The 21651-nt window shown below is 38.5% G+C and overlaps 1 protein-coding gene across 5 annotated transcripts in view; it reads right to left on the bottom strand.

Moving 5' to 3' along the window:
- NBAS (NBAS subunit of NRZ tethering complex) overlaps positions 1-21651 on the bottom strand; it is a 341753-nt gene that overhangs the window by 288017 nt on the left and 32085 nt on the right. For all 5 annotated transcript variants that reach the window (XM_059942180.1, XM_059942182.1, XM_059942181.1 and 2 more), the window contains one exon: positions 1580-1718. In XM_059942180.1, the coding sequence (XP_059798163.1) occupies positions 1580-1718 (139 nt within the window). The remainder of the gene's footprint in view (positions 1-1579; positions 1719-21651) is intronic.

Genomic DNA, 21651 nt, shown 5'->3' with positions numbered 1-21651 from the left:
TCCTTACTGGATCCTGCAGGGAGAATAAATGGGTGCTAGAGTGAGTAGAGGGACCATGAATGGAGGAAAAAGCACACGACACAGTACTGTATAAACTGATGTACGAATATAAACTGTTTTAAGGTCTGGTGCCATATTGAACCAATAAGTTGACCTAATTTAAAAAAAAAAAAAACCTACTACTTTGTTGGGTTAAATTCACAATCACATATTTCAGTATATGCTAAAAACTAAAGAAAATAATTAACAGAAGCTTACTATGATTGCTAAAGATTTCTTTTCAAAAGTACTTCTTCACTAGTTCTTCTTCAACATCAAATGTTTAACCATTGTTTTACAGGATTATTTTGAAATCAATATATTTTGAGGCAGAAATAATGGAACAAATACATTCATAGGAATAGCATAGCACATTCACTTACACCATGTTTCACCTTAATTTCTTGGTTTCTTCTCTCATTAGAAAAATATTGTATCTGAGTGCCCACCAAATATCAGGCTAAGCACAGGGTACGTAATTATGATCATACAGTTTATACAAAAAAAACCAAGATATATATTATCACAGAGTGGCCAATATGGTAGAAACAATTAATATTCACTAATATCTAGTTTTTCTTGCCTTTCTGGACACACAGGCCCCTTGAAGGTAGGAGGGGCCACGTGATGAGTTTCAGTGAATGAACCGTGAGCAGAAGCGATGTCAGGTCTGGTGTAAGATGGTTAAAAAGTCCCACCTTGTAGTCCTCTCCTCCCCCTCCTAAGGCCATGAACTGAGACGGTGGGCCCTCAGGAGGTCACCAGCCTCCACATCTCCTTCAGTCATCACTTGGAACAAGCTGTTCGCGGTAGTCATGATATCAACAGCGGGCTTTGCCACAAATAAGGAACACACTGTCATGGGGTAACCCACAGAAATGTCAGGATTGTTCATTTGTTTGTTTATGTGGCTGTTTTTATTATCACAACAGAGCCTAGCCTATACTGACTATTACAGCATAAAGGAGTGACTGATAGAAAACAGAAATTCAATTAAAGAATGAATAAATGAACGGTTGGACGAACAGTACTGATCAATATGGAACAAAATGCAAGTACGAAGGCAGTTAAGAACTTGAACGGGGGAACTCATACCAGCGTTTGTACCCTCCTTCTGCCACTTGCTAGTGGGGTGGCCCAGCTAAATTTCACTTTCCTCATCAACAGACTGGGGCTACTAACAATACCCACCTCAAAGGGTTACTGAGAATTAAATGAGCTACTACACGTTAACAGCACTCAGAACAGCTGCCGGCACATCAAAAGGGACTTAAAAAATGTTAATGTCTAAATAAGCAAACGCAAGTAACGGGATTACTGCTAGGTTGTTTTTCTGATATCTGCAAATACTGTTACTAAAAATGAGACCCAAGTTAAATAAAACATGCTTTAGATAAATTTGATATTTGAAAGAAGTCCTAAAATTTCACTTGCATTAGGTTACTTCCTTCATTTAAGGCAAATTGTTTCCTTCTCTGTATCTTACAAAGGGCTTATCTAAGACCTATTAGCAAAGTGAAATACCACAACTAAGACTTACTGCAGTGACCCTGTCTCCACCATGAGTGACCGGTTTATAATAAGGTGATCCTGAAAGAACTCTCCAGGCAGAGAGTCCACAGCTAGCAGCTGTTGGTATGCCCACTTCAGCAGTTTCACATCCACCGACCAGTAAAAGTCTAAAAAAGAGAAAGATAAAAAGAATTGATAATTTACAAATATGAACAAGACAACATCAAAACAAAGAGGGCAGAAACCTTCACAGGGAACACTGAAATAAAATTAGTATATACTAATCCTAGAAGGTAAATATTTTAGAGGAAACAACCAATAGAAAACCAGATGGGTTTTCAACTAGAATTTCACCTTCATTTACACATTCAAACATCTGAAACTCAAATGAGAACTTAGAAATGAGAAAAAAAATGTTTTCAGGTTGGCCACTGACTATCTAAGGAACTATATCAACACCAATAAACTTTAACAAACAGATACGCCACCTCACATAGACACATATGTACTAGTTACAGCAGTGCGTCGGAAGCAATGAGGACACGATCACAGAAGCCAGAAGGAAATGACAGCTGGGACTGCTGTGGATGGGACACTAATAACTATACTGAAATAAGACTGTACATCATGACTGGTGCACTTTTCTGTTTGTTATACTTCATTGCAATTAGAGGCCAGTTACCAACAGCACAAGCAGGCTAACAAGTACTAAAAGTTAAAAGACTGTGTGGCCACTACACAAACTAAGCTGATTAATAAAGGAACCCAACAGTCATGATTTTTAAAGTTAAGTCATATTTAGTAAACCTGGCAGGGAACGTATAAGACATCATAATCACCTATAGAAAAAAGAAAAATGTTTGAAAGTAAAACTTCTGATATATTAAAGGAAAACACTTGTCCCCAATAACAATAAGGCAACGGAGGAACAGAAGAGAGAAGCCACATCCTTCTTAATGTCTCAATTTTTTAAAAAGGCCCTCCCTACAGGCAAGAAACTCCCTGCTGCTTAAGAAAAAGACCAGGTTTCTCTGGTCATGTCCACACAACGCTCCCCCCTACACAATCTACCACCATCCCAAATGACAGAAAACAACATCAGGCTCCCTTTACATCAAAACGTACCTGATATCTATCATCACCAGGCCCCCACTGTGTCAAAAAAAAGGATGCACTTCCTCACGCAACAAATTAGTGCTTATCTTTTTCTAGACCTTCTCATAGATAAATCAAAACTTTAAAAATTTTAGTTTCTGCATAGAAATCAAAAGGGGGAAGGAAATGACACTTCCTAAGACTCCTCAGAGTTGGCATATCAAAAGACTGACTTGGTTTTATGGTTATGTTAACCAATGATAACTCTTAAATTTTCTATAATTCTAAGCACCTCATGAGGTAACACCATGAGTTACTCAATATAGCCCGCTGAGACCATCAGTAGAAGGGTATGCTCAAAGGCAGTCAGACAGAGCTCTACATGTTAGTGCAGAAAGCAACACCTGTCCTCTGTTAATTCTGCTTACCTTGTGGGGCAAGCAGAATAATGGCCCCCAAAGATGCCCATGTCTTAATCTCTAGAACCTGTGAACATGTTGCATCACGTGGATTTAAGGTTGCTAAGCAGATGACCTTAAAACAGGGAGAGTATCCTGGATTTTCCAGGTGGCCCAAATAACCACAAAAGTCCTTAAAAGCAGAAGAGGGAAGCAGGAGAGTCAGTGTCACAGTGACGTGATGTGAGAAAAAGATTCGCCCAGTCACTGCTGGTTTTGAGGATAGAAGGGGCCAAGGAAGCTGGGCTGCTCTAGAAGCTGGCAAAGGTAAGAAGACAGACTGTCCCCCTGAGCCTCCAGCGAGGACACAGCCCTGCTGACACCTTGATCTTAGTGCAGTGAGACCCATTTCGGACTTCTCACCTCCAGAAATGTCACATAAATTTATTTTAAGCCCCTAAATTTGTGGTAATCTGTTAGAGCAACCACAGAAAACTAACACACACCTGCTTTATTTCCCAGCCCTGGAATTCAGACAACCTGTCAGTCTCTAATTCCATCAACTGCCCTCTTCTCATTTGACCACCTTCCTAACTTTTTTTCTTCACTCTTAATGAGATATAACTGACATACAGCACTGTATAAGCTTAAGGTATACAGCATAATGATCTCTCTTTCTGTCAGTCTGTTTTTGAAGCACAAGTGACCTACAACACCATGTTAGTTCCTATTCTGAACTAAGCTAACAATAAAAAAAAACAACAATAATAATTTTTTAAAATCTCATCTCTACATATACTCTCAGATGTAAAACTTTCAAAACTGCATAAAACCCTTCTAGGTTTAACCACAGAGCTTAGCCCAACTCAAAGTCTCAAAATTCATAAAGTAATGTAAATGTGCTTTATTCACAAACGCAACTTGAGCCTTCACTCAAAGCCTCTTTCCTACTGCTTTTATATATAGTCTAACAAGTTTCCATCACAGCAAACCATAAGCAACAAACTTTGAGAAGATGCTTGAAGCAACCCGCTGGGCTATTTCCACCCTCGGCCAGTCCTCAGCGCTAACACGTAATTAACCCTGTTCACCAGGGCAAAAGAGATTTTGGTCCAAAGTCAAGGTAGGAGTACGAGTATTACTTGCCTATAGCAACCATTCTGCTCAAATGATCTTTACAGCAAAACAATTTCAAAAAAAATACGCAGACCTAATGCAGATAAAATCATATCATTCCTCTGGCTCTACCTACCAATTTGATAAAAATACAGTTGAAAAAAGAAAAATACTTCAAACAACACTTCAAAGATGCAATCTAAACAATGGGAAATCTAAATGTAAAATAGATAGCTAGTGGGAAGCAGCTGCATAGCACAGGGAGATCAGCTCAGTGCTCTGTGACCACCTAGAGGGGTGGGATAAGGAGGGTGGGAGGGAGATGCAAGAGGGAGAGGATATGGGGATATACCTATGAATATAGCTGATTCACTTTATTATACGGCAGAAACTAACACAACATTGTAAAGCAATTATACTCCAATAAAGATGTTAAAAATAAATAAATAAATAAAAATAAACAATGAGGAATCTAAAAAATCTACACAGTAGAAAACTACAGAATAAATGACCTGGCTTCTTCCGAACACACACACACACACACACTCCCTCTCTCTCTCTCTCTCTCTCTCTCTCTCTCTCTCTCTCTCTCTCTGTAAGAGTGAGAGAGGAGGAAAGAATGGAGAGATCAATGAATTAAAAGAGAACACAGTCTGGATATCTGAAGATATGGACAAATTATTGTTAATTATCTTTGTATATGACAATGGTTTCATGTTTATGTTTTTTTAGAGTCCTTATTTTTTAGAAATACACACTGAAATATTCAGAGGAAATACTAGGCTGTCCAGAATTTACTTCATGATACTCTAGGCACAGGAGGGTGGAGGCTTGGCTGAGGCCACAGATGAGATGAGGCTGGCCACGAGTCGACTGCTAAACTGAATGGCAGGCACAAGGGAGTCAGTATATTCTGTGAACATGCTGCAAATTTTCCATAAGGAACTTTTTTTTCAAAAGTCAGTTTGTTAGGAAAAACTCCTCTGAATAAATAGAAACAAAACAGGTAATTTTGAGTGTCTACATTTCTGAATATAGTCACAGTACTTTTTCAAACGGAAAACATGTGATTCTCATAAAACATATCTTTAAAAAGCAGTAGTCTATTGTTATAATAAAAATAAAACACTATTTGAGAATTCAACAAATCTCTAAAGGGCCAGGATAAAGCAGATCCTGATAATGAAATAATTTTTCTCTACTCAGTGTACAACACTGACCATGTATAAATAAATATATATTTTTTTATAGTAACCATATAATTCTTTTCTCAAGGGGTTGAGCATTACTATTTAGTTTGCACTACTATGTCATGGAGAGGACAGATGTCATATTTAATTTTCAGATTTTAAAATATATGTATAAAACTTTATGTTGCCTGACTGTGGAAGGAGAGCTAACTGAGATTTCAGATTTCTTCTTATCTCCTGGTCTTGATACTAGAAGACACCTCCTCCCTATGAATTCTGATAAACATGGCCATGAATAGATCAAATTGGTTACAACAAGATAAGCTCGATTAAAAATAAAAGAGATTCTATTTTTAGCTTTTTGAGACCCAGCAATCCCACTACTGGGCATACACCCTAAGAAAACCATAATTCAAAGAGACATGTACCACAATGTCCACTGCAGCAGTATTTACAATAGCCAGGACATGGAAGCAACCTAAATGTCCATCAACACATGAATGGTTAAAGAAGATGTGGCATATATATATACAATGGAATATTACTCAGCCATAAAAAGAAACAAAATTGAGTTATTTGTAGTGAGGTGGATAGACCTAGAGTCTGTCATACAGAGTGAAGTCAGAAAGAGAAAAACAAATACCGAATGCTAACACATATATATGGAATCTAAAAAAAAAAAAAACAAAAAAAAACTGGTACTTGATGAACCTAGTGGCAGGGCAGGAATAAAGACGTAGCCATAGAGAATGGGCTTGAGGACATGGGGCGGGGAGGGGGAAGCTGGGGCAAAGTGAGAGTAGCATCGACATACATACACTACCAAGTGTAAAATAGCTAGCTAGTGGGAAGCAGCCGCATAGCACAGGGAGATCAGCTCAGTGCCTTGTGACCACCTAGAGGGGTGGGATGGGGAGGGTGGGAGGGAGACGCAAGAGGGAGGGGGTATGGGGATATATGTATGCATATGGCTGATACACTCTGTTGTACAACAGAAACTAACACAGTATTGTGACGCAATTATCCTCCAATAAAGATCTATTAAAAGATAAATAAAAATAAAAGATTCAATAACGGCTTCCAAACAGCCTTTCCTCCATTCACGCCAGACTGAAGCGTAAGTGGAAGGAAGGCAGAATGATGGAACTAATCGTGTATTGTTCCCACCAGATGGTATGGCAGCTTTGGGACACTGATGCTCCAGCTACGAGACCGTGCATGTGTTCACCCGTGCACACAGGCATGGGTGTGCTTACTTGTGTTTAAAGGGAGGGGGTACTGAGATGTGCTCATCAACATATTCACAAAACGGGTAACCAGCAGCTATTGGGTGCCAGGCAACGTGCAGGGCACTGCGTATACAGAGATGAACAAGGTATTCTCCCTGCATTCAAAAAGCTCACTCTCTAATTAAGGGCACATAAAAAGAAAGAACAGCTGAGAGCCCAGAATTAAGTGGTGCGAAGATAATAGCCATATATGGAGATAACCCAGTCCACATCTACTGAAGGGTTATCTTCAGTTATACGTGCCAAGGGGTATCAATCCCAATTCAAGATGTTAATTTGGTCCATTACTTTATTGATTCACAGGACTCAATGCTGACCAGGGCTCAGCTACAAGTGATTTAGGAAAACAAAAGCAGGTTGGCAGTGATGCCTGGCCTAGTAAATAAACCTTCTTCATCATGATCACAGTGTTAGAACAGGCTTCCTGGGCAACTCTAGCCAAAGTGAAGTGACACCATGTAACTAAACTGAAAACAGTCAACTGAAATGAGAGAAGTCCGAGGCCCAGCACCGTATATGCAATAAATGTCTCCTGAGTGAGTGAGTGAAGTTAAAGCTCCAACTTTCTCCTGAAGTAGCACAGAGAGAAACATGTTACAGACCCCCCTCATCCCCTTGCCCGTCCTCATCCTTGCTAGGTTTCAGCAGTAAGATATGAGAAGATGAGGCAGGGAGAAGAACAGGGTCCTGGTAACAGGGGTGGGGAGTCACAATGATAAAGAGGGCAGCAGAGAACGCTAAGGCGAGAATCTCGTAAAGGAAAACATCAGGAAGAAAATTTCAAAATGTTCCTGAAGGACATAGAGTTACGCATAAAGAGACATACCATGTTCTTTGACGAACTCTCAATACCTTAAAGATGCCAATTCTTCTTAATCTATAAACTGAAATTTCAAATAAAATCCCAACAGAATTTCTTATGGAACTGAACAAACTGATGTAATGGAATTAGACAATATAAAATTCACATGGGAGAGTAGAGTTCTAAAAAGAGCCAACTCCATTCACACTGATAACCTTTCCCTTGATGGCTTGTGCTTTGTGAATCCTGACCTGTCAAAAACTTTACTAGTGTAAAGTAAACTACTCTAGTGTCATTAAGATGTTCTCCTTCAAATTTGACCACATTAAAATCTAAAATTCCTCTCCATAAAGTGCAAAGACAAGGCACACACCAGGAAAAGTTATTTATAAGACATAAAGCTAACAGAGTATACGTTTTAGCAGACAGAATCCATAAAAATCTCCCACAACCAGCCCAAAAGAAAAACGGACAAAGAATAAGCAAGTCACAAGAAGAGAAATACAAAAGCCAGAAATGCAGATCAGGGCTTCCCTGGTGGCGCAGTGGTTGAGAGTCTGCCTGCCAATGCAGGGGACACGGGTTCGAGCCCTGGGCTGGGAGGGTCCCACATGCCGCGGAGCAACTGGGCCTGTGAGCCACAACTGCTGAGCCTGCGCGTCTGGAGCCTGTGCTCCGCAGCAAGAGAGGCCGCGGTAGTGAGAGGCCCGTGCACCGCGATGAAGAGTGGCCCCCGCTTGCCGCAGCTAGAGAAAGCCCTCGCACAGAAACGAAGACCCAGCACAGCAAAAATAAATAAATAAATAAATAAATTTATTAAAAACTTATCAAAATTGGTAAATCTTTGCGTAGCCATTTTAATATTGAAGGTAGAAGAAAAAAAAAAAAAAAGAAATGCAGATCAAAGCAACAAAGATTTATGCCAGCCACCCTCTATGCTTAGAGACACAGTAACTCTCATAAAACTATTGGTAAGACTGTAGTAATCATTTTGGAGAATGATATGACAATATGTAAAAAATGCACCCCTTCCCAAAAAATACCCCAAATAGAGCTCTAAGACAACTCTAGAGAAATTCTTGCACAGGTATATTTATCTCTTGGTAAAAGAATACCTCATGTAGCACTATTTATAATGCGGAAAAATTAGAAATATTTTAAATGTTTAAAAGGGATAAATAAATTCAGTAAACTGTTCAGGGAAACATATAGTGTAAAAAGAACAAATATAAAAATACATATTGGAAGATCGCACACTAAAACCATGATAGCAGGCTGCCTCTAGAAAGGGAAAGTGAGACAGAGGAATGGAAGTAGGAAATTTTGTCTGTACTATTGTCTCTCTTTTATTTATATATCTGGGTATAACTATACACATACATACACACACACCTTAAGTAAAAAATATAATCTCAATATTTGTTAATGCTGGGTAGTAGGTACTTAGGTGTTCATTAAATCATTCCCTGTACTATTCTCTCTGTTTCTAACTTAAAAAGAGGAAAATCAAGATACAGTATCCCAAATTATGTACATAAATTTCTTCCAGTTAATGAAGTCCAAGAGAAAAAAATTCAGTAAATTGGCTGTAACGATTAGCATCAACCCACAAGTCTAGTCAAATACTGAAAATGAAATTAGCATATCATTTGCTTTGTGACATTTTGAAGCTGTTTATCTGTTAATAATTACATCTTAAGCATTCTGTGACTTACTACTGAAAGGATCACTAGATTTTTGCAAAAATGAAAACCGCAGACAATACTGCAGAAAATAACAAATCACTAATGTTATTTTCTGTTGCAGTAAGCTCCTCCACCCAGAAATATTTACATGCAGTGGTAAGCAAAGCCTCCTTAAATATACAGTATTTGGCTCTTAAGTACTTACTTCAGGAATCACATTTTGAAGCAAGTGATTATTTTTAAATTATTCTATAAAGACATAAAGCAATATGGAATTTCTATAGTACATATTAAATTCTGAAGACTAAAGCCCTTGATGTGTAGGAGTTTAAACTACTCGTTAACAAAAACACGAGAGTAGGAGAAAGAACTTTCCCAATAATCTTCAACCTGAAAATTTTGTGGACAATAGGAAAATCATGGGTCTAGGAATCAGGTGTATCAGGTTCAAATACCTTTGCAACAGAGTAACTGTAATATTAGTTTCCTTCATCCCATCAAAATTTATAAAAGCAAACCACGTGCTAAGCAATCAGGAATGTGCAAGACAAATGAAGAGCTCGCTTAATAAACCACTTTTAATTCTCAGAATCAATTTGTAGAGTCGTGTTCAGCTCTCCCAGTGCATTAGTACCAACCACGGCGTGAGGCTCGGGGGCACCCTCCTTTCTCAGATGGCTGTGGACACATATTCATACACGAGAACGACAACGAGCACTGTCCACTCCAGGGGAAGGACAAGCCACCCCAGACCACTGCTGCAGGGACCCCTGACTTAGGCACAAAAGCAGCCTTCAGGACCAATTAACTGCGTGGAGGAAGAAGTCAAGGAAGGCTTCACAGGGTTAACACCAGAGAAAGGTTTCTCCTTTAAACAACTTCCCAAACAGATAAAGGGATCAGGTAAAGAGCCTGCTCAGCCAAGAGAACACGATGTACAAGAGCACGGAGACGAGTCTGTAAATGGTGTGCTGGGAGGGTGGTGAGAAACACAGTGAGCGCTCCCAGCCTGTGAAAGGCGAGCAGGGGTAGCAGGGCAGAAAGTTCGAAGGGTCCTTAACAATACAGGATGGTTTATCCTGCTCGCTTCCCAAACACATTATCACCTGCTACCTTCTAAACGGTAACAGTTACTTAAATCATGCCTCCATCACTAAACGTTAAGCCATTCGGACACAGAGACTGTGTCTGTATCCTTCAAAGCATTTACCACAGCTGTTTCATTCAGGAAACGTCTCTCTGCGTACTATGTGCCCAGAACGGCAGGGGCACGAAGATAAATCCGACCCAGAGCCCCCCGTCGTCCTTGGCTTAACCTCTCCAGGCTTCAGTTCTCCCACCTGAGAAATGAAGGGGCTGAGCGAAATGATGGATGAAACTCTTTTCCAGCTCTGACATTCTAAGAGTCTAAAATTCAAAGCAGGAATGTAGGTATCAGACAAGAAAAATGAACTGTAAGTGATGGAGCCAAAAAAACACAAGGAGTGAATTAAATGAGCAGGAGTAAAGGCAGAGGCCAGAGCGGAGCAAGAGGCAGTGAGAAGAGGGTGGTCAGGCCCAACCGAGGAAAGGAAGGGAGGGACGGAACGTGTGCCCCACGCATCACACCAGACGTGATCCGGATGCCCTGGGAGAGCTAAAGGGGACCCTACAAACTGATTACAAGAAGAGTTATAACTGGCTTATTAAGAAGGGTCTTCAGTCTAGTAATTGTTGAAAAAAATCTGCCATCTAGTGGCTTAAAACTCCTTAAAGCCAAGGAAATGAATTTGAAATAATAGAGCAAGAAACTCTTGTATGTTCCCTGTCCAATGACCAATGGGCTTGTGGCATACAACCAGCAAGGAAAGGGGAAAACAAAGAAAGGAAGAAAGAAGAAAAAAATTACATGCCCCCAAATTAAAAGTACTTAAGACCATGCCTGGCAAAGTAAGGGCTCAAAAACTGTTACCTACTACTTCACAGCTAGAAGCCGTTCTTCTCTTGGGATCATAGAAATGTTCCCAATTTTAATTCATTCTAATTTGATCTTAAATATTCGTTGCTACAAAAATCTTACTAGTTCAATATTTAAAATTCTGTTCATCTTGGATTTCTTGAATGTCTCTGCCCCTGTTGCCATCCCTCAATCCACAGCTGATGACAATGATCATCATCTAAAAACTTAACTCCCTCCCCATCATTAGGATGGATTTAGGCAACTTCACTGCAAAAGCACAATATAATATGTTCAGCATTCCTCTGTCTGATCCGTTCCATGTCTACTTTGAATCCTGATTTCAGAGCAGTCCAGGTTCTGAAACCAAATTCTCACCTTCTATTTCAATACCAATAGTTTAATTTTTGAAGTCTCTCTCAAACTTGTTCTCTCAGGAAAATAAGTCTTGTCTTTGAACCCTACCTCCCCCCACTGAATCCTGCTAACTGTTGCCTGCCAGCTGTCCCCGACAATGAATCTTTCCGTAATGCCTGCTACCAAACTCCCTGCCACAATTTCGCTGTTAAATGCTACCTAGTAGTCTATATTGGATGCCCTTGGTACTTCAGCAGCTTGCTAAAACCACCATCTACTGTCTGTGCCCAATGCAGTGCAGCAAAATGTGGTCCGAAAAGAATGATGACTTGAGGTTACAGAGCTAATAAGTAGCACAGATTTCCTGTCTCCTAATCCAGTACACATTCTATCATATCACAAATATATTTTTTAATTTTCTAATTGTTTATAAAACAAAATTAATAGCATATATGTGGAATCTGAAAAAATTGGTATAGACGATCTTATTTACAAAGCAGAAATAGACACAGACATAGAGAACAAATATATGGATACCAAGGGGGAAGGCGGGGGTGGGATGAATTGGGAGATAGGGATTGACATATATACACTATTGATACTATGTATAAAATAGATAACTAATGAGAACCTACAGTATAGCACAGAGAACTCTACTCAATGCTCTGTGGTGACCTAAATGGGTAGGAAATCCAAAAAAGTGGGGATATTTGTATATGTATAGCTGATTCACTTTGCTGTACAGTAGAAACTAACACATTGTAAAGCAACTATACTCCAATAAAAATTTTTAAAAAACATAATTAAGCATCATTCCTTAATTCCTATAAAATAACCTAAGATAACTCAATAGTCTTCTTTCAGCTCTCTACTCCAAAGAGAGATCCACAACAGCTAGCATCACTCCAAGTATATGAAGAAATTCAGTCTGGCCCAAGTTACTTCTTAAAATTGCATTTCCATAAATTTTGCAGAGGGATTGTGGAGTAGTCCTTAAAATCAGGGGGGAAAAACATATAACCCAAGTACAAAATATCTTGCTTAAGATTAATGAAATTCACTGACATATAAAGTTATCAGATTAAACTACAACCAAAACACTGGTTGGGGGGGGACGGAGAGAAAGTGAGAGGGAGGGAGGGAGATTGGTTGATTTACCAGCTGAAGAGATTAAAAACTTTATTAAGGTCTACAAAGGCCCATTTAAATGTAACTGTAACATAATGAGAACTAGCTCCTCCTATCAAAGAATCTCCAAAGAGAGGACTGACTGATGGGTTAAAACTGATTTCCAAATAATTTAATTTTTTTCAGTGGTAGGCAAAAAAAAGTCAAACTAATAAAGAAGACTATCTTCTTAAAAGACAGCCAGGCGGAGGCTGCTGAGGACCAAGATACTTCTGAGTCTCACGTGTCTACCTATCTGTAACATATCCTGGATAAAAGCAGATCACAGGATATGGCCAAGACTCTCCACTTCCCTGCCTCCCCAGAAACAAACGCCTGTGGGAAAAAACAAAGAAAAATCAGTCTGTGAAGCTCAGCAAGTCCCTTAATTCACATCTAAGGACTTTCACATCTGCCAAGACAATGCAGCTCTCTGTGCAGACAACAGCACCTCTTTATTTCTCTTCAAAAACCCAACCTGAACTCAGGGAAAGAAGAATTTTCTCACAGTGGAGGAATGAGAATTCTAAAGGCAACATGAAAAGCTCCTTAATATAAGTTAATATATACTCGATTACTGACATTCATACTTCCCAGCTACAAGGCTGCGCATTCATCTCTCAAATGTCAACAGCCCCTACACTATCAAAGGCTGAACACACTCTCTCACTGCAGTGGAAGATAATTACCAAGGATCAGGACTACAGTACTCATTCCTTTTCTAGAAGCAATCCTTCATGAAATTATTAATCTTATCTAGCTAGGGCTTATGAAAAACTTCCTAATGTAATTTATACCCAACTGCTCCTCCAGCTGTCAACAGAGTGTATCATTTACACATCACTGCCCTGATTCTCACAGAATATATATGACCTTAGGAACCAGAGAGAAAGATGGGCAATTTTATGGCAAGGTAACGGCTATAAAGGCTCACTGATTAGCTTCCAAAAGCATCTCACAGGTCTAGATGGATCTTACACCTTATAAGAGGAGAACAAAATTTACCTATGCCCTTGGGTAAACCTTTAAGTAGGGCACTCTCAACACTATCTCCTCCACAAGACATAATTTAAACATTTGTGGGACCAATGGACATTTCCCTAGACAGGGGTGATGTATGAAGAAGAGATCGTGGCCCCCTATGCATACTCTACTGCACCCCGTCCCATTCTATGCCCAAGACTGTTTTCCTTCCATTTTGTGCCAGTGAAGTCATCATCACGCCTCATGAGAGCTCATTCACACGAAAAACATTTTTGATCCCCCCACTAAGTACTAGTTATTTATTTGGAATACCTCCTTTATCCCATGAGTGTAAAGGACTCATATTTAAAATGCTGAGGGACTTCCCTGGGGGCACAGTGGTTACGAATCCGCCTGCCAATGCAGGGGACATGGGTTCGAGCCCTGGTCCGGGAAGATCCCACATGCCGCGCAGCAACTAAGCCCAGGCGCAACAACTACTGAGCTTGCACTCTAGAGCCCGCGAGCCACGACTACTGAGCCCACATGGCACAACTACTGAAGCCTGCACTCCACAACGAGAAGCCACCGCAACGAGAAGCCCGCGCACCGCAACAAAGAGTAGTCCCCGCTCGCCGCAACTAGAGAAAAGCCCGCGTGCAGCAACGAAGACCCAACACAGCCAAAAATAAATTAAATAAATAAATTTAAAAACATAAAGTGCTGAGTGTTGGTTAGGGGAAATCAGAAACCCCCATGAGATGACCAAATCAGGATACGTAAAGCATAGCCCTTTAGCACTTCAACATGCCATTACTTAAAGGTATTACTCAGTCTCGCCTAAAATTAACAGCTTTCTAAAGACATCTCCTCTTGCATCTTCTGAGCCTTCCCAAGAGTAGTAGCAATCCCTATCAGTGCATACTTAGGAGAATGCAATTACCCAACTACTCTTTAGCCAGTTCACTCCTACCTAATTGCAATCTACTAATAGGCAAAATGACAGTTTATTATTCCTTGTAAACGTCTCGAGTTCTTTCTGCGGAATCTGTATCTGGCTTAACACAGTTGACTAAAAGGATAAAAATTAATCACTCAAATGCTTAGATTCATCCTTTGTACAACTATGACATACATGATTAATCAATCATGATTCTTCCCCACAGACTGTATGAAACACGGGTATCTTTCTTAACATAAACCTTAGTATCCTTAACATAAAGATGAAACTGTTCAGTTGGTGGAAATGTAAACTGGTGCAACCACTACGGAAAACAACATGGAAGTTCCTCAAAAATCTAAAAATAGAGTTGCCATATGATCCAGCAATCCCACTCCTGGGCATATACCCAGACAAAACTATAATTCAAAAAAAATACATGCACCCTTATGTTCATAGCAGCACTATTTACAACAGCCAAGATATGGAAACAACCTAAATGTCCATCGGCAGATGAATGGATAAAGGTGTGTATACATATACAATGGAATATTGCTCAGCCATCAAAAAGAATGAAATACTGCCATGTGCAGCAACACGGATGGACCTAGATATCATCATACTAAGTGAAGTAAGTCAGAAAGAGAAAGACAAATAACAAATGGTATCACCTGTATGTGGACTCTAAAATATGATACAAATCAACATATCTATGAAACAAAAACAGACTCACAGATATAGAGAACAGACTTATGGTTGCCAACAGGGAGGGGAAGTAAGGGAGGGAAGGAATGGAAGTTTGGGATTAGCAGAGGCAAACTATTATGTATGGGATGGATAAATAACAAGGTCCTACTGTATATCATACGGAACTATATTCAACATCCTGTGAGAAACCATAATGGAAAAGAATATGAAAAAGAATATATATATGTATGTATATGTATAACTGAATCACTGCTGTACAGAAGAAATTAACACAACATTGTAAACCAACTATATACTTCAATAAAATTTTTTTAAAAAAGCAATGTACACCCAAAAGAGTGAATTTTACTGTATATAAATTAAAAGTAATTTTTTAATTTAAAAAAAGATAAAAGTGTTCAAATGAAAGCCCACTTAAAGGATCTTTTTTTTCTTTCTTACGCATTCCTTTATTTTTTACAGTTTTACTGAGGTGTGATTTACATTCCACAAAACTCACAGGCATGAGAGATCTTTAGGGACAATGGAAATATTCTAAAATTGACTGGAGTAGTGTTTGCACAACTCTATACATTTACTAAAAATCATTGAATTATACACTTAAAATTAGTATCAAAGAGTCATCAAGGATTCTGAGAATGGGTGGCTTCTCAAAAGGGCCCAAGAAAGGAGACATGTTTTCTAGCCTTTGTCTTTGTTGAGACGTAATTCAGGATCTAGAAAAAGTTACCTTCAAACACTATCTTTGTGTAGTTATCAAGGAACTATTGGAGATTCAAAGTTGAATAAGTCAGATATTGCTTGTAGAAATTTACAATAAAATTAGGATCAAAACCTCAAAAAAAAAAAAGTTGTTGAAAGCAGGATACAGTAGTCCCACTTATCCACAGTTTCGCCTCCTGCAATTCCAGTTACCCACAGTCAGCTGCAGTCCAAAAATATTAAATGGAAAATTCCAGAAATAAACAGGTCATAAGTTTTACACTGCACGCCATTCTGAGTAGTGTCATGAAATCCTGCACCTTCCCGTGCCATCCGCTCCATGCAGCCCAGGAGGTGAACCCTCCCTTTGGCCGGTGCACCCCACACTTTAGGCACTTAACAGCCATCCACGTTATCAGATACGGACTGCCGAGGTACTGCAGTGCTTGTGTTCACGAAAGCCTTATTTTACTTCATAACGGCCCCCCAGCACAAGAACAGTGATGCTGGCAACTCAAATATTCTCTTACTGTGCCTAATTTATCAATTAAACTCTATCACAGGTACGTATGTATAAGAAAAAAACATAGTATATGAAGGGTTCAGTTCACTATCTGTGATTTCAGGCATCCACCGGGGGTCTTGGAACATACGCCCCGTGGATAAGGGGAGACTACTGTACACAGATAAAGTATTGTATTTGAACTTACTCACGTTACGTGGGTGCCCTTATTTACGAATGTATGACTCCCAAAATAGACCGTACACTCCTAGAGGGCAGGCACCACATCTGAATCTCCACCACCAAGCACAGTACCCACCGGTACTGCAAGTTTAAACATCATCCCCTCTAAGAATGCAGAGGTACGAGATTCCTCGTAGCTGGAATCAGGGTACCATGTAAGCCAAAACTAACACAACAAAGAGGACACTGAAAACCGAAAACAGAAGGCAGGGAAGGGTTGGGGTAGGTGTAGGAAGGGGAGCAAAACTGGAAGATGAGATAGCCTGGAGAGGATAAAATGCATTCACCAGGCTGTGAGTTAGAATACGTAAAAAGAAAACAGTCAAAATCAGCAAATCCATAGAGCTTATCCCAAAGCCTCTCAATTAATTTTTGTTTCATATTACCCAATTTACCACCCCAATTTCTCTTCTTCAATAGTGCTCACAGCATCAAGCAAAACAGTGAATTTCATAAAACCTTGAGTTTGTATATTACCAATTTATCCTAACTCCACTCTGGCTGACATATTTCACATTTACAAAATCCTTGTGGATGGTAAATATCACACGATCACATTACTAGAGTAACCAAAAATAAATAAAAATGTGATGAATATTTCAGCTTCCTTCCTCAAAAAAAGACCATATAATGGAAAATATAAACAACCTGGCAATATTTTTGTCATGCACAACAGGGCATTTACACATATTCCTTGCTTTATAACAATTTTCATTCAGAAACTTTAATGAAGTCATCCATCTCCAAGTTGACTGCTATCAGAAATTGTATATGATTGCAGAACCAAGAAGAGGCCCTCCTCCTGTGGTTTCATAATGTACTTACCTTTCCAAACTTTTTGAGACCATTCCCCCAGAAATACCTTTATGTACTTACATCCTAGGTCAAAAACTGAAAGGCTTAAGAAGTAATAAGGTAATCTGACTTATGACAAGTTATTATCATGTAATAACTATTAAATGTATGATCATTTCAAACCTACGGTCCCAAGTGAACCCCACTTACGCTCCTGAAATACTGCTAGGAAAAAAGAAGTCTAATACTGACCTTTGTAAAAAACCAAGACAACGGAATAGTCATCGTGAAATAAACTAAACAAAGCAAAAAAACAGCAAAAGATTAAGATATAAAATGCACCTCTTCTAAAAAAGACAAGAAAAATAAAACAGAAAAATGTGGCACAGAAGAATACAAAATATAAGAGAAGAAAAAGGGAAGAGAAAAATCAAAAGAAAGAAACATAGTAATTTTTCTTCTCCACTGAAGAAATTAGTCACTTATCCAAGGAGCCCACAGATGGAGAGGTACCAATTGACAAACAGAGCTCTTATACTAGATGTTATTGCTTAAATGTACACTGCATGTATTTGTTGCCTTCAATTATCTGAAATTTTAATTGGAAATATAAGATCTATTAATCAAAATTTAAAAATTAACAAAATACGATATATATGTATACATAGTAATTCTATGTATGAAAATGAATAGGCCCTAGTTGCCTGTGGCCTGAACTAGTGTATTATCACCTATGAGTCACCCAGCCACTAGTATCTCCAAACTAAATCAACATTCCTCAAAGCACAGCTGATATGTTTCCTCATCTCAAAAATCTGAGTTCCTTAAAGAACAGAAAAGCCAATTAACGCTCCCAATTACCTGAACTCAACCTGCCTTTCACACACCCATTCTCCCACCACAACTATCACCTCTCCTCCCCTCCCACACACACCCTACAGTGTCAGCCAAGCTGCAGCACTTGAGATTTTCCACAAATAAACTGTGGCTTCCTGCTTCTTGTCACTGTTCACAATGTCACTTTGTCTGGAACACCCGTCATGTCCAGGTCATATCCATTCTGCAAAGTCAGTCCTAATGCCACCTGCCATACTCCCCTGATCCTTCAAGGAAATAATATCTCCTTTATCTGGATCCCCACATCACTATACGTGCACTCTTTTAAGGCCCTTACTTCTTTCCAGTTTGTAATCCTGTTATATATGTGTATGTATGTGTATATATATATATACACACACACATATTTAAATAGAGAAAGAAATATATATATTTGACATTACAAATATATATATATATATATTAGATATACAGTTGACCCCTGAACAGCACAGGGGTTAGGGGCACCAATCCCCACCCCTAGCAGTCAAAATTCTGTGTATAACTTTACAATCGGGCCTCCCTATCCACACGTGCATGTAATACTCAACCAACCGTAGATCATGTATTCTGATAGCATGTATTTAGTGAAAAAAATCCATGTATAAGTGGACCTGCGCAGCTCAAACTCATGTCATTCAAGGGTCAACCGCATATGCATATACATATAGGTGTATATTATTTCTCATTCAAGAATATGAGACCCTGAAGTCAGGATTGCTCTCCATCTTTATATCTTCCACAAACCTAACATTGCGTTGCACACAGCAAGCCACAATAAATAAGACAGTAATGGAAAGGCCAAGTAACAATAGAATAGACTTTCCACCTCATCAATCTTTACTAATACAGGCAGACAATTCCTCTAACAGAACACATATACTTTTCAAGGGACAATAGATTAATTTTTTTTAATGTATATAAGTGCTGAGAAAGATATTAATAACTGCACTAAAACAATACAAATAAGTTGAACTAAACCAAGAAAAGGCCTTAAAAGAGCAAAGAGCAAACCTCGCTTGAGGTTTATATAATAAAACATGGTATCAAAGAAGATGTAAACATAAAGAAATAGGTCACCCTCAACAAAAATCAAACCAGCAATTGGAGTGTCATGGGTGCAATATATGGTGACACTGTGAGTATGCACTGTCTAGCCTTGGCAAAATTCACAACAGAGAACTAAGCATGTCAAAGCAAAACACATTCTATCCCCTTTCTAGCAGCAGAATTTAGTGAAGACACATTAGTGAAGCCATGCAAGGAAAATACAAGATCTGAAACATAAAAACAAACATTAAAAGGCCATACTTTATATAAGAAGTTGACAAGAATAAAAAACAACACAGGGACTTCCCTGGTGGCGCAGTGGTTAAGAATCCACCTGCCATTTCAGGGGACACGGGTTCTAGCCCTGTTCCGGGAAGATCCCACATGCCATGGGGCAACTAAGCTGGTGCACCACAACTACTGAGCCTGCGCTCTAGAGCCCGCGAGCCACAACTACTGAGCCTGTGTGCCACAACTACTGAAGCCTGCGTGCCTAGAGTCCATGCTCCGCAACAAGAGAAGCCACCACAATGAGAAGCCCGCGCACCGCAATGAAGAGTAGCCGCCACTCGCCAAAACTAGAGAAAGCCCGCAGGCAGCAACGAAGACTTAACGCAGCCAAAAATAAATAAATAAATTTATTTTTTTTAAAAACACAATTTTCTTATGCTTATAATGTTTATTTTATCACCAAAAGAAATATTTGATTTAAGAAAACAATTATTTGCAGCTTATACAATTACATTCAATTTTATAAAATGTGAAGAACTCTATTCTGAATGTGATCACTCAGCTTCATCTAAAGTAAAACAAAGGTCTATTAGCATTTCAGTTTATTGTATTTAGAAAATTCTTTTCTAATTTTTAAATTTTTTAATTGGTTAGACTTCTGAAACTGATCTTCAAATTTCTTAAGGATATACCAACGGACTCTTCAAGACAGGATCTACACAAATCAAAAGGTAAAAATTAATAGTATTATATTTATTCAATGCTATCATTTCCTGAATATCTACTATGTATTTAATCCTCAAAACAACTAGTGGCTCACTGAATACTCATTTCAGTTCCTTTTTCTCCCTTCCTAAGAGAGATTCTTAAAATAACTACATAGAACTTCTAGAAATGAGAAATATAAAAAATGAAACTAAAAATACAATGACTAGTTTTAAAAAGAGATGAGGCACAGAATTAGTAAATAGAAAATAAATCAGAAAAAATTAACCAGAATATATGATTTTTTTCTAAACAAGATCATATGTATCAATTCATTATATTTATCATAGATATCAAAAGTGCTTCAAACTACTTTCTTCCTTAATAGCTATACAGAAAAAATTAAAATAATCTTTTACTTCTCTTTTTCAACAACAACAAAGGGGAAAAAAAGAGAATAAAAAAATTAAAGGTGAGTCCAGGATACTCAATATCTAGATAATAGACATTCTGGAGAGAAGAAACAGAACAGAGGAGAAGAAATAATCAAAGAAATAATTCAGTGAATTTTCCCAAAGGTGAGTATCCAAATTGAATGGCCAATACCATGGATATTTGAAGAAAAAAAAAAAAAAAAACCTACTCCAAGACATAACACAGTCAAATTTCAGAACACTGGGGGAAAATATAAAATAAAATCTCAGCTTTCAGAGAGAAGGGGGACCAAAAAAACAAGACAAAAAAAAAAATGGATTTTACACTAGAGTAACATTAGAATTCTCAAGAGCATCTTTAGACATACAAGCCCTCAAAAAATATACTTCCCATGAATTCTTTCTTAGGAGGTTACAGAAGGTCGTGATTCACCAAAATAGCCAAAGGAATCAACTAAAATAAGCTAAGCACTATTTACTATAGCCAGGACATGGAAGCACCTAAATGTCCATCGACAGAGTAATGTTTAAAAAAGATATGGTACAAATATACAATGCAATATTACCCAGCCATAAAAAAGAATGAAATAATGTCATTTGCAGCAATGTGGATGGACCTAGAGATTGTCATACTGTGAAGTAAGTCAGACAGAGAAAAACAAACATCATATGATATCATTTATATGTGGAACCCAAAAAAATGGTACAAATGAACTTATTTACAAAACAGAAATAGAGTTGCAGATGTGAAAAACAAACTTATGGTTACCAGGGAGAAAGGGGGTGGGGAGGGATAAATTAGGAGATTGGGATTGACATATACATACTACAATAAAATAGATAACTAATAAGGGCCTCCTGTATAGCACAGGGAACTCTACTCAATATTCTGTAATGACCTATATGGGAAAAGAAT

The sequence above is a fragment of the Balaenoptera ricei genome, chromosome 13 (genome assembly GCF_028023285.1).
Source record: "Balaenoptera ricei isolate mBalRic1 chromosome 13, mBalRic1.hap2, whole genome shotgun sequence".
Lineage (NCBI taxonomy): Eukaryota > Metazoa > Chordata > Mammalia > Artiodactyla > Balaenopteridae > Balaenoptera > Balaenoptera ricei.
The sequence above is the reverse complement of the archived record's forward strand: the minus strand, read 5'-3'. Positions and strand labels throughout refer to the sequence as shown.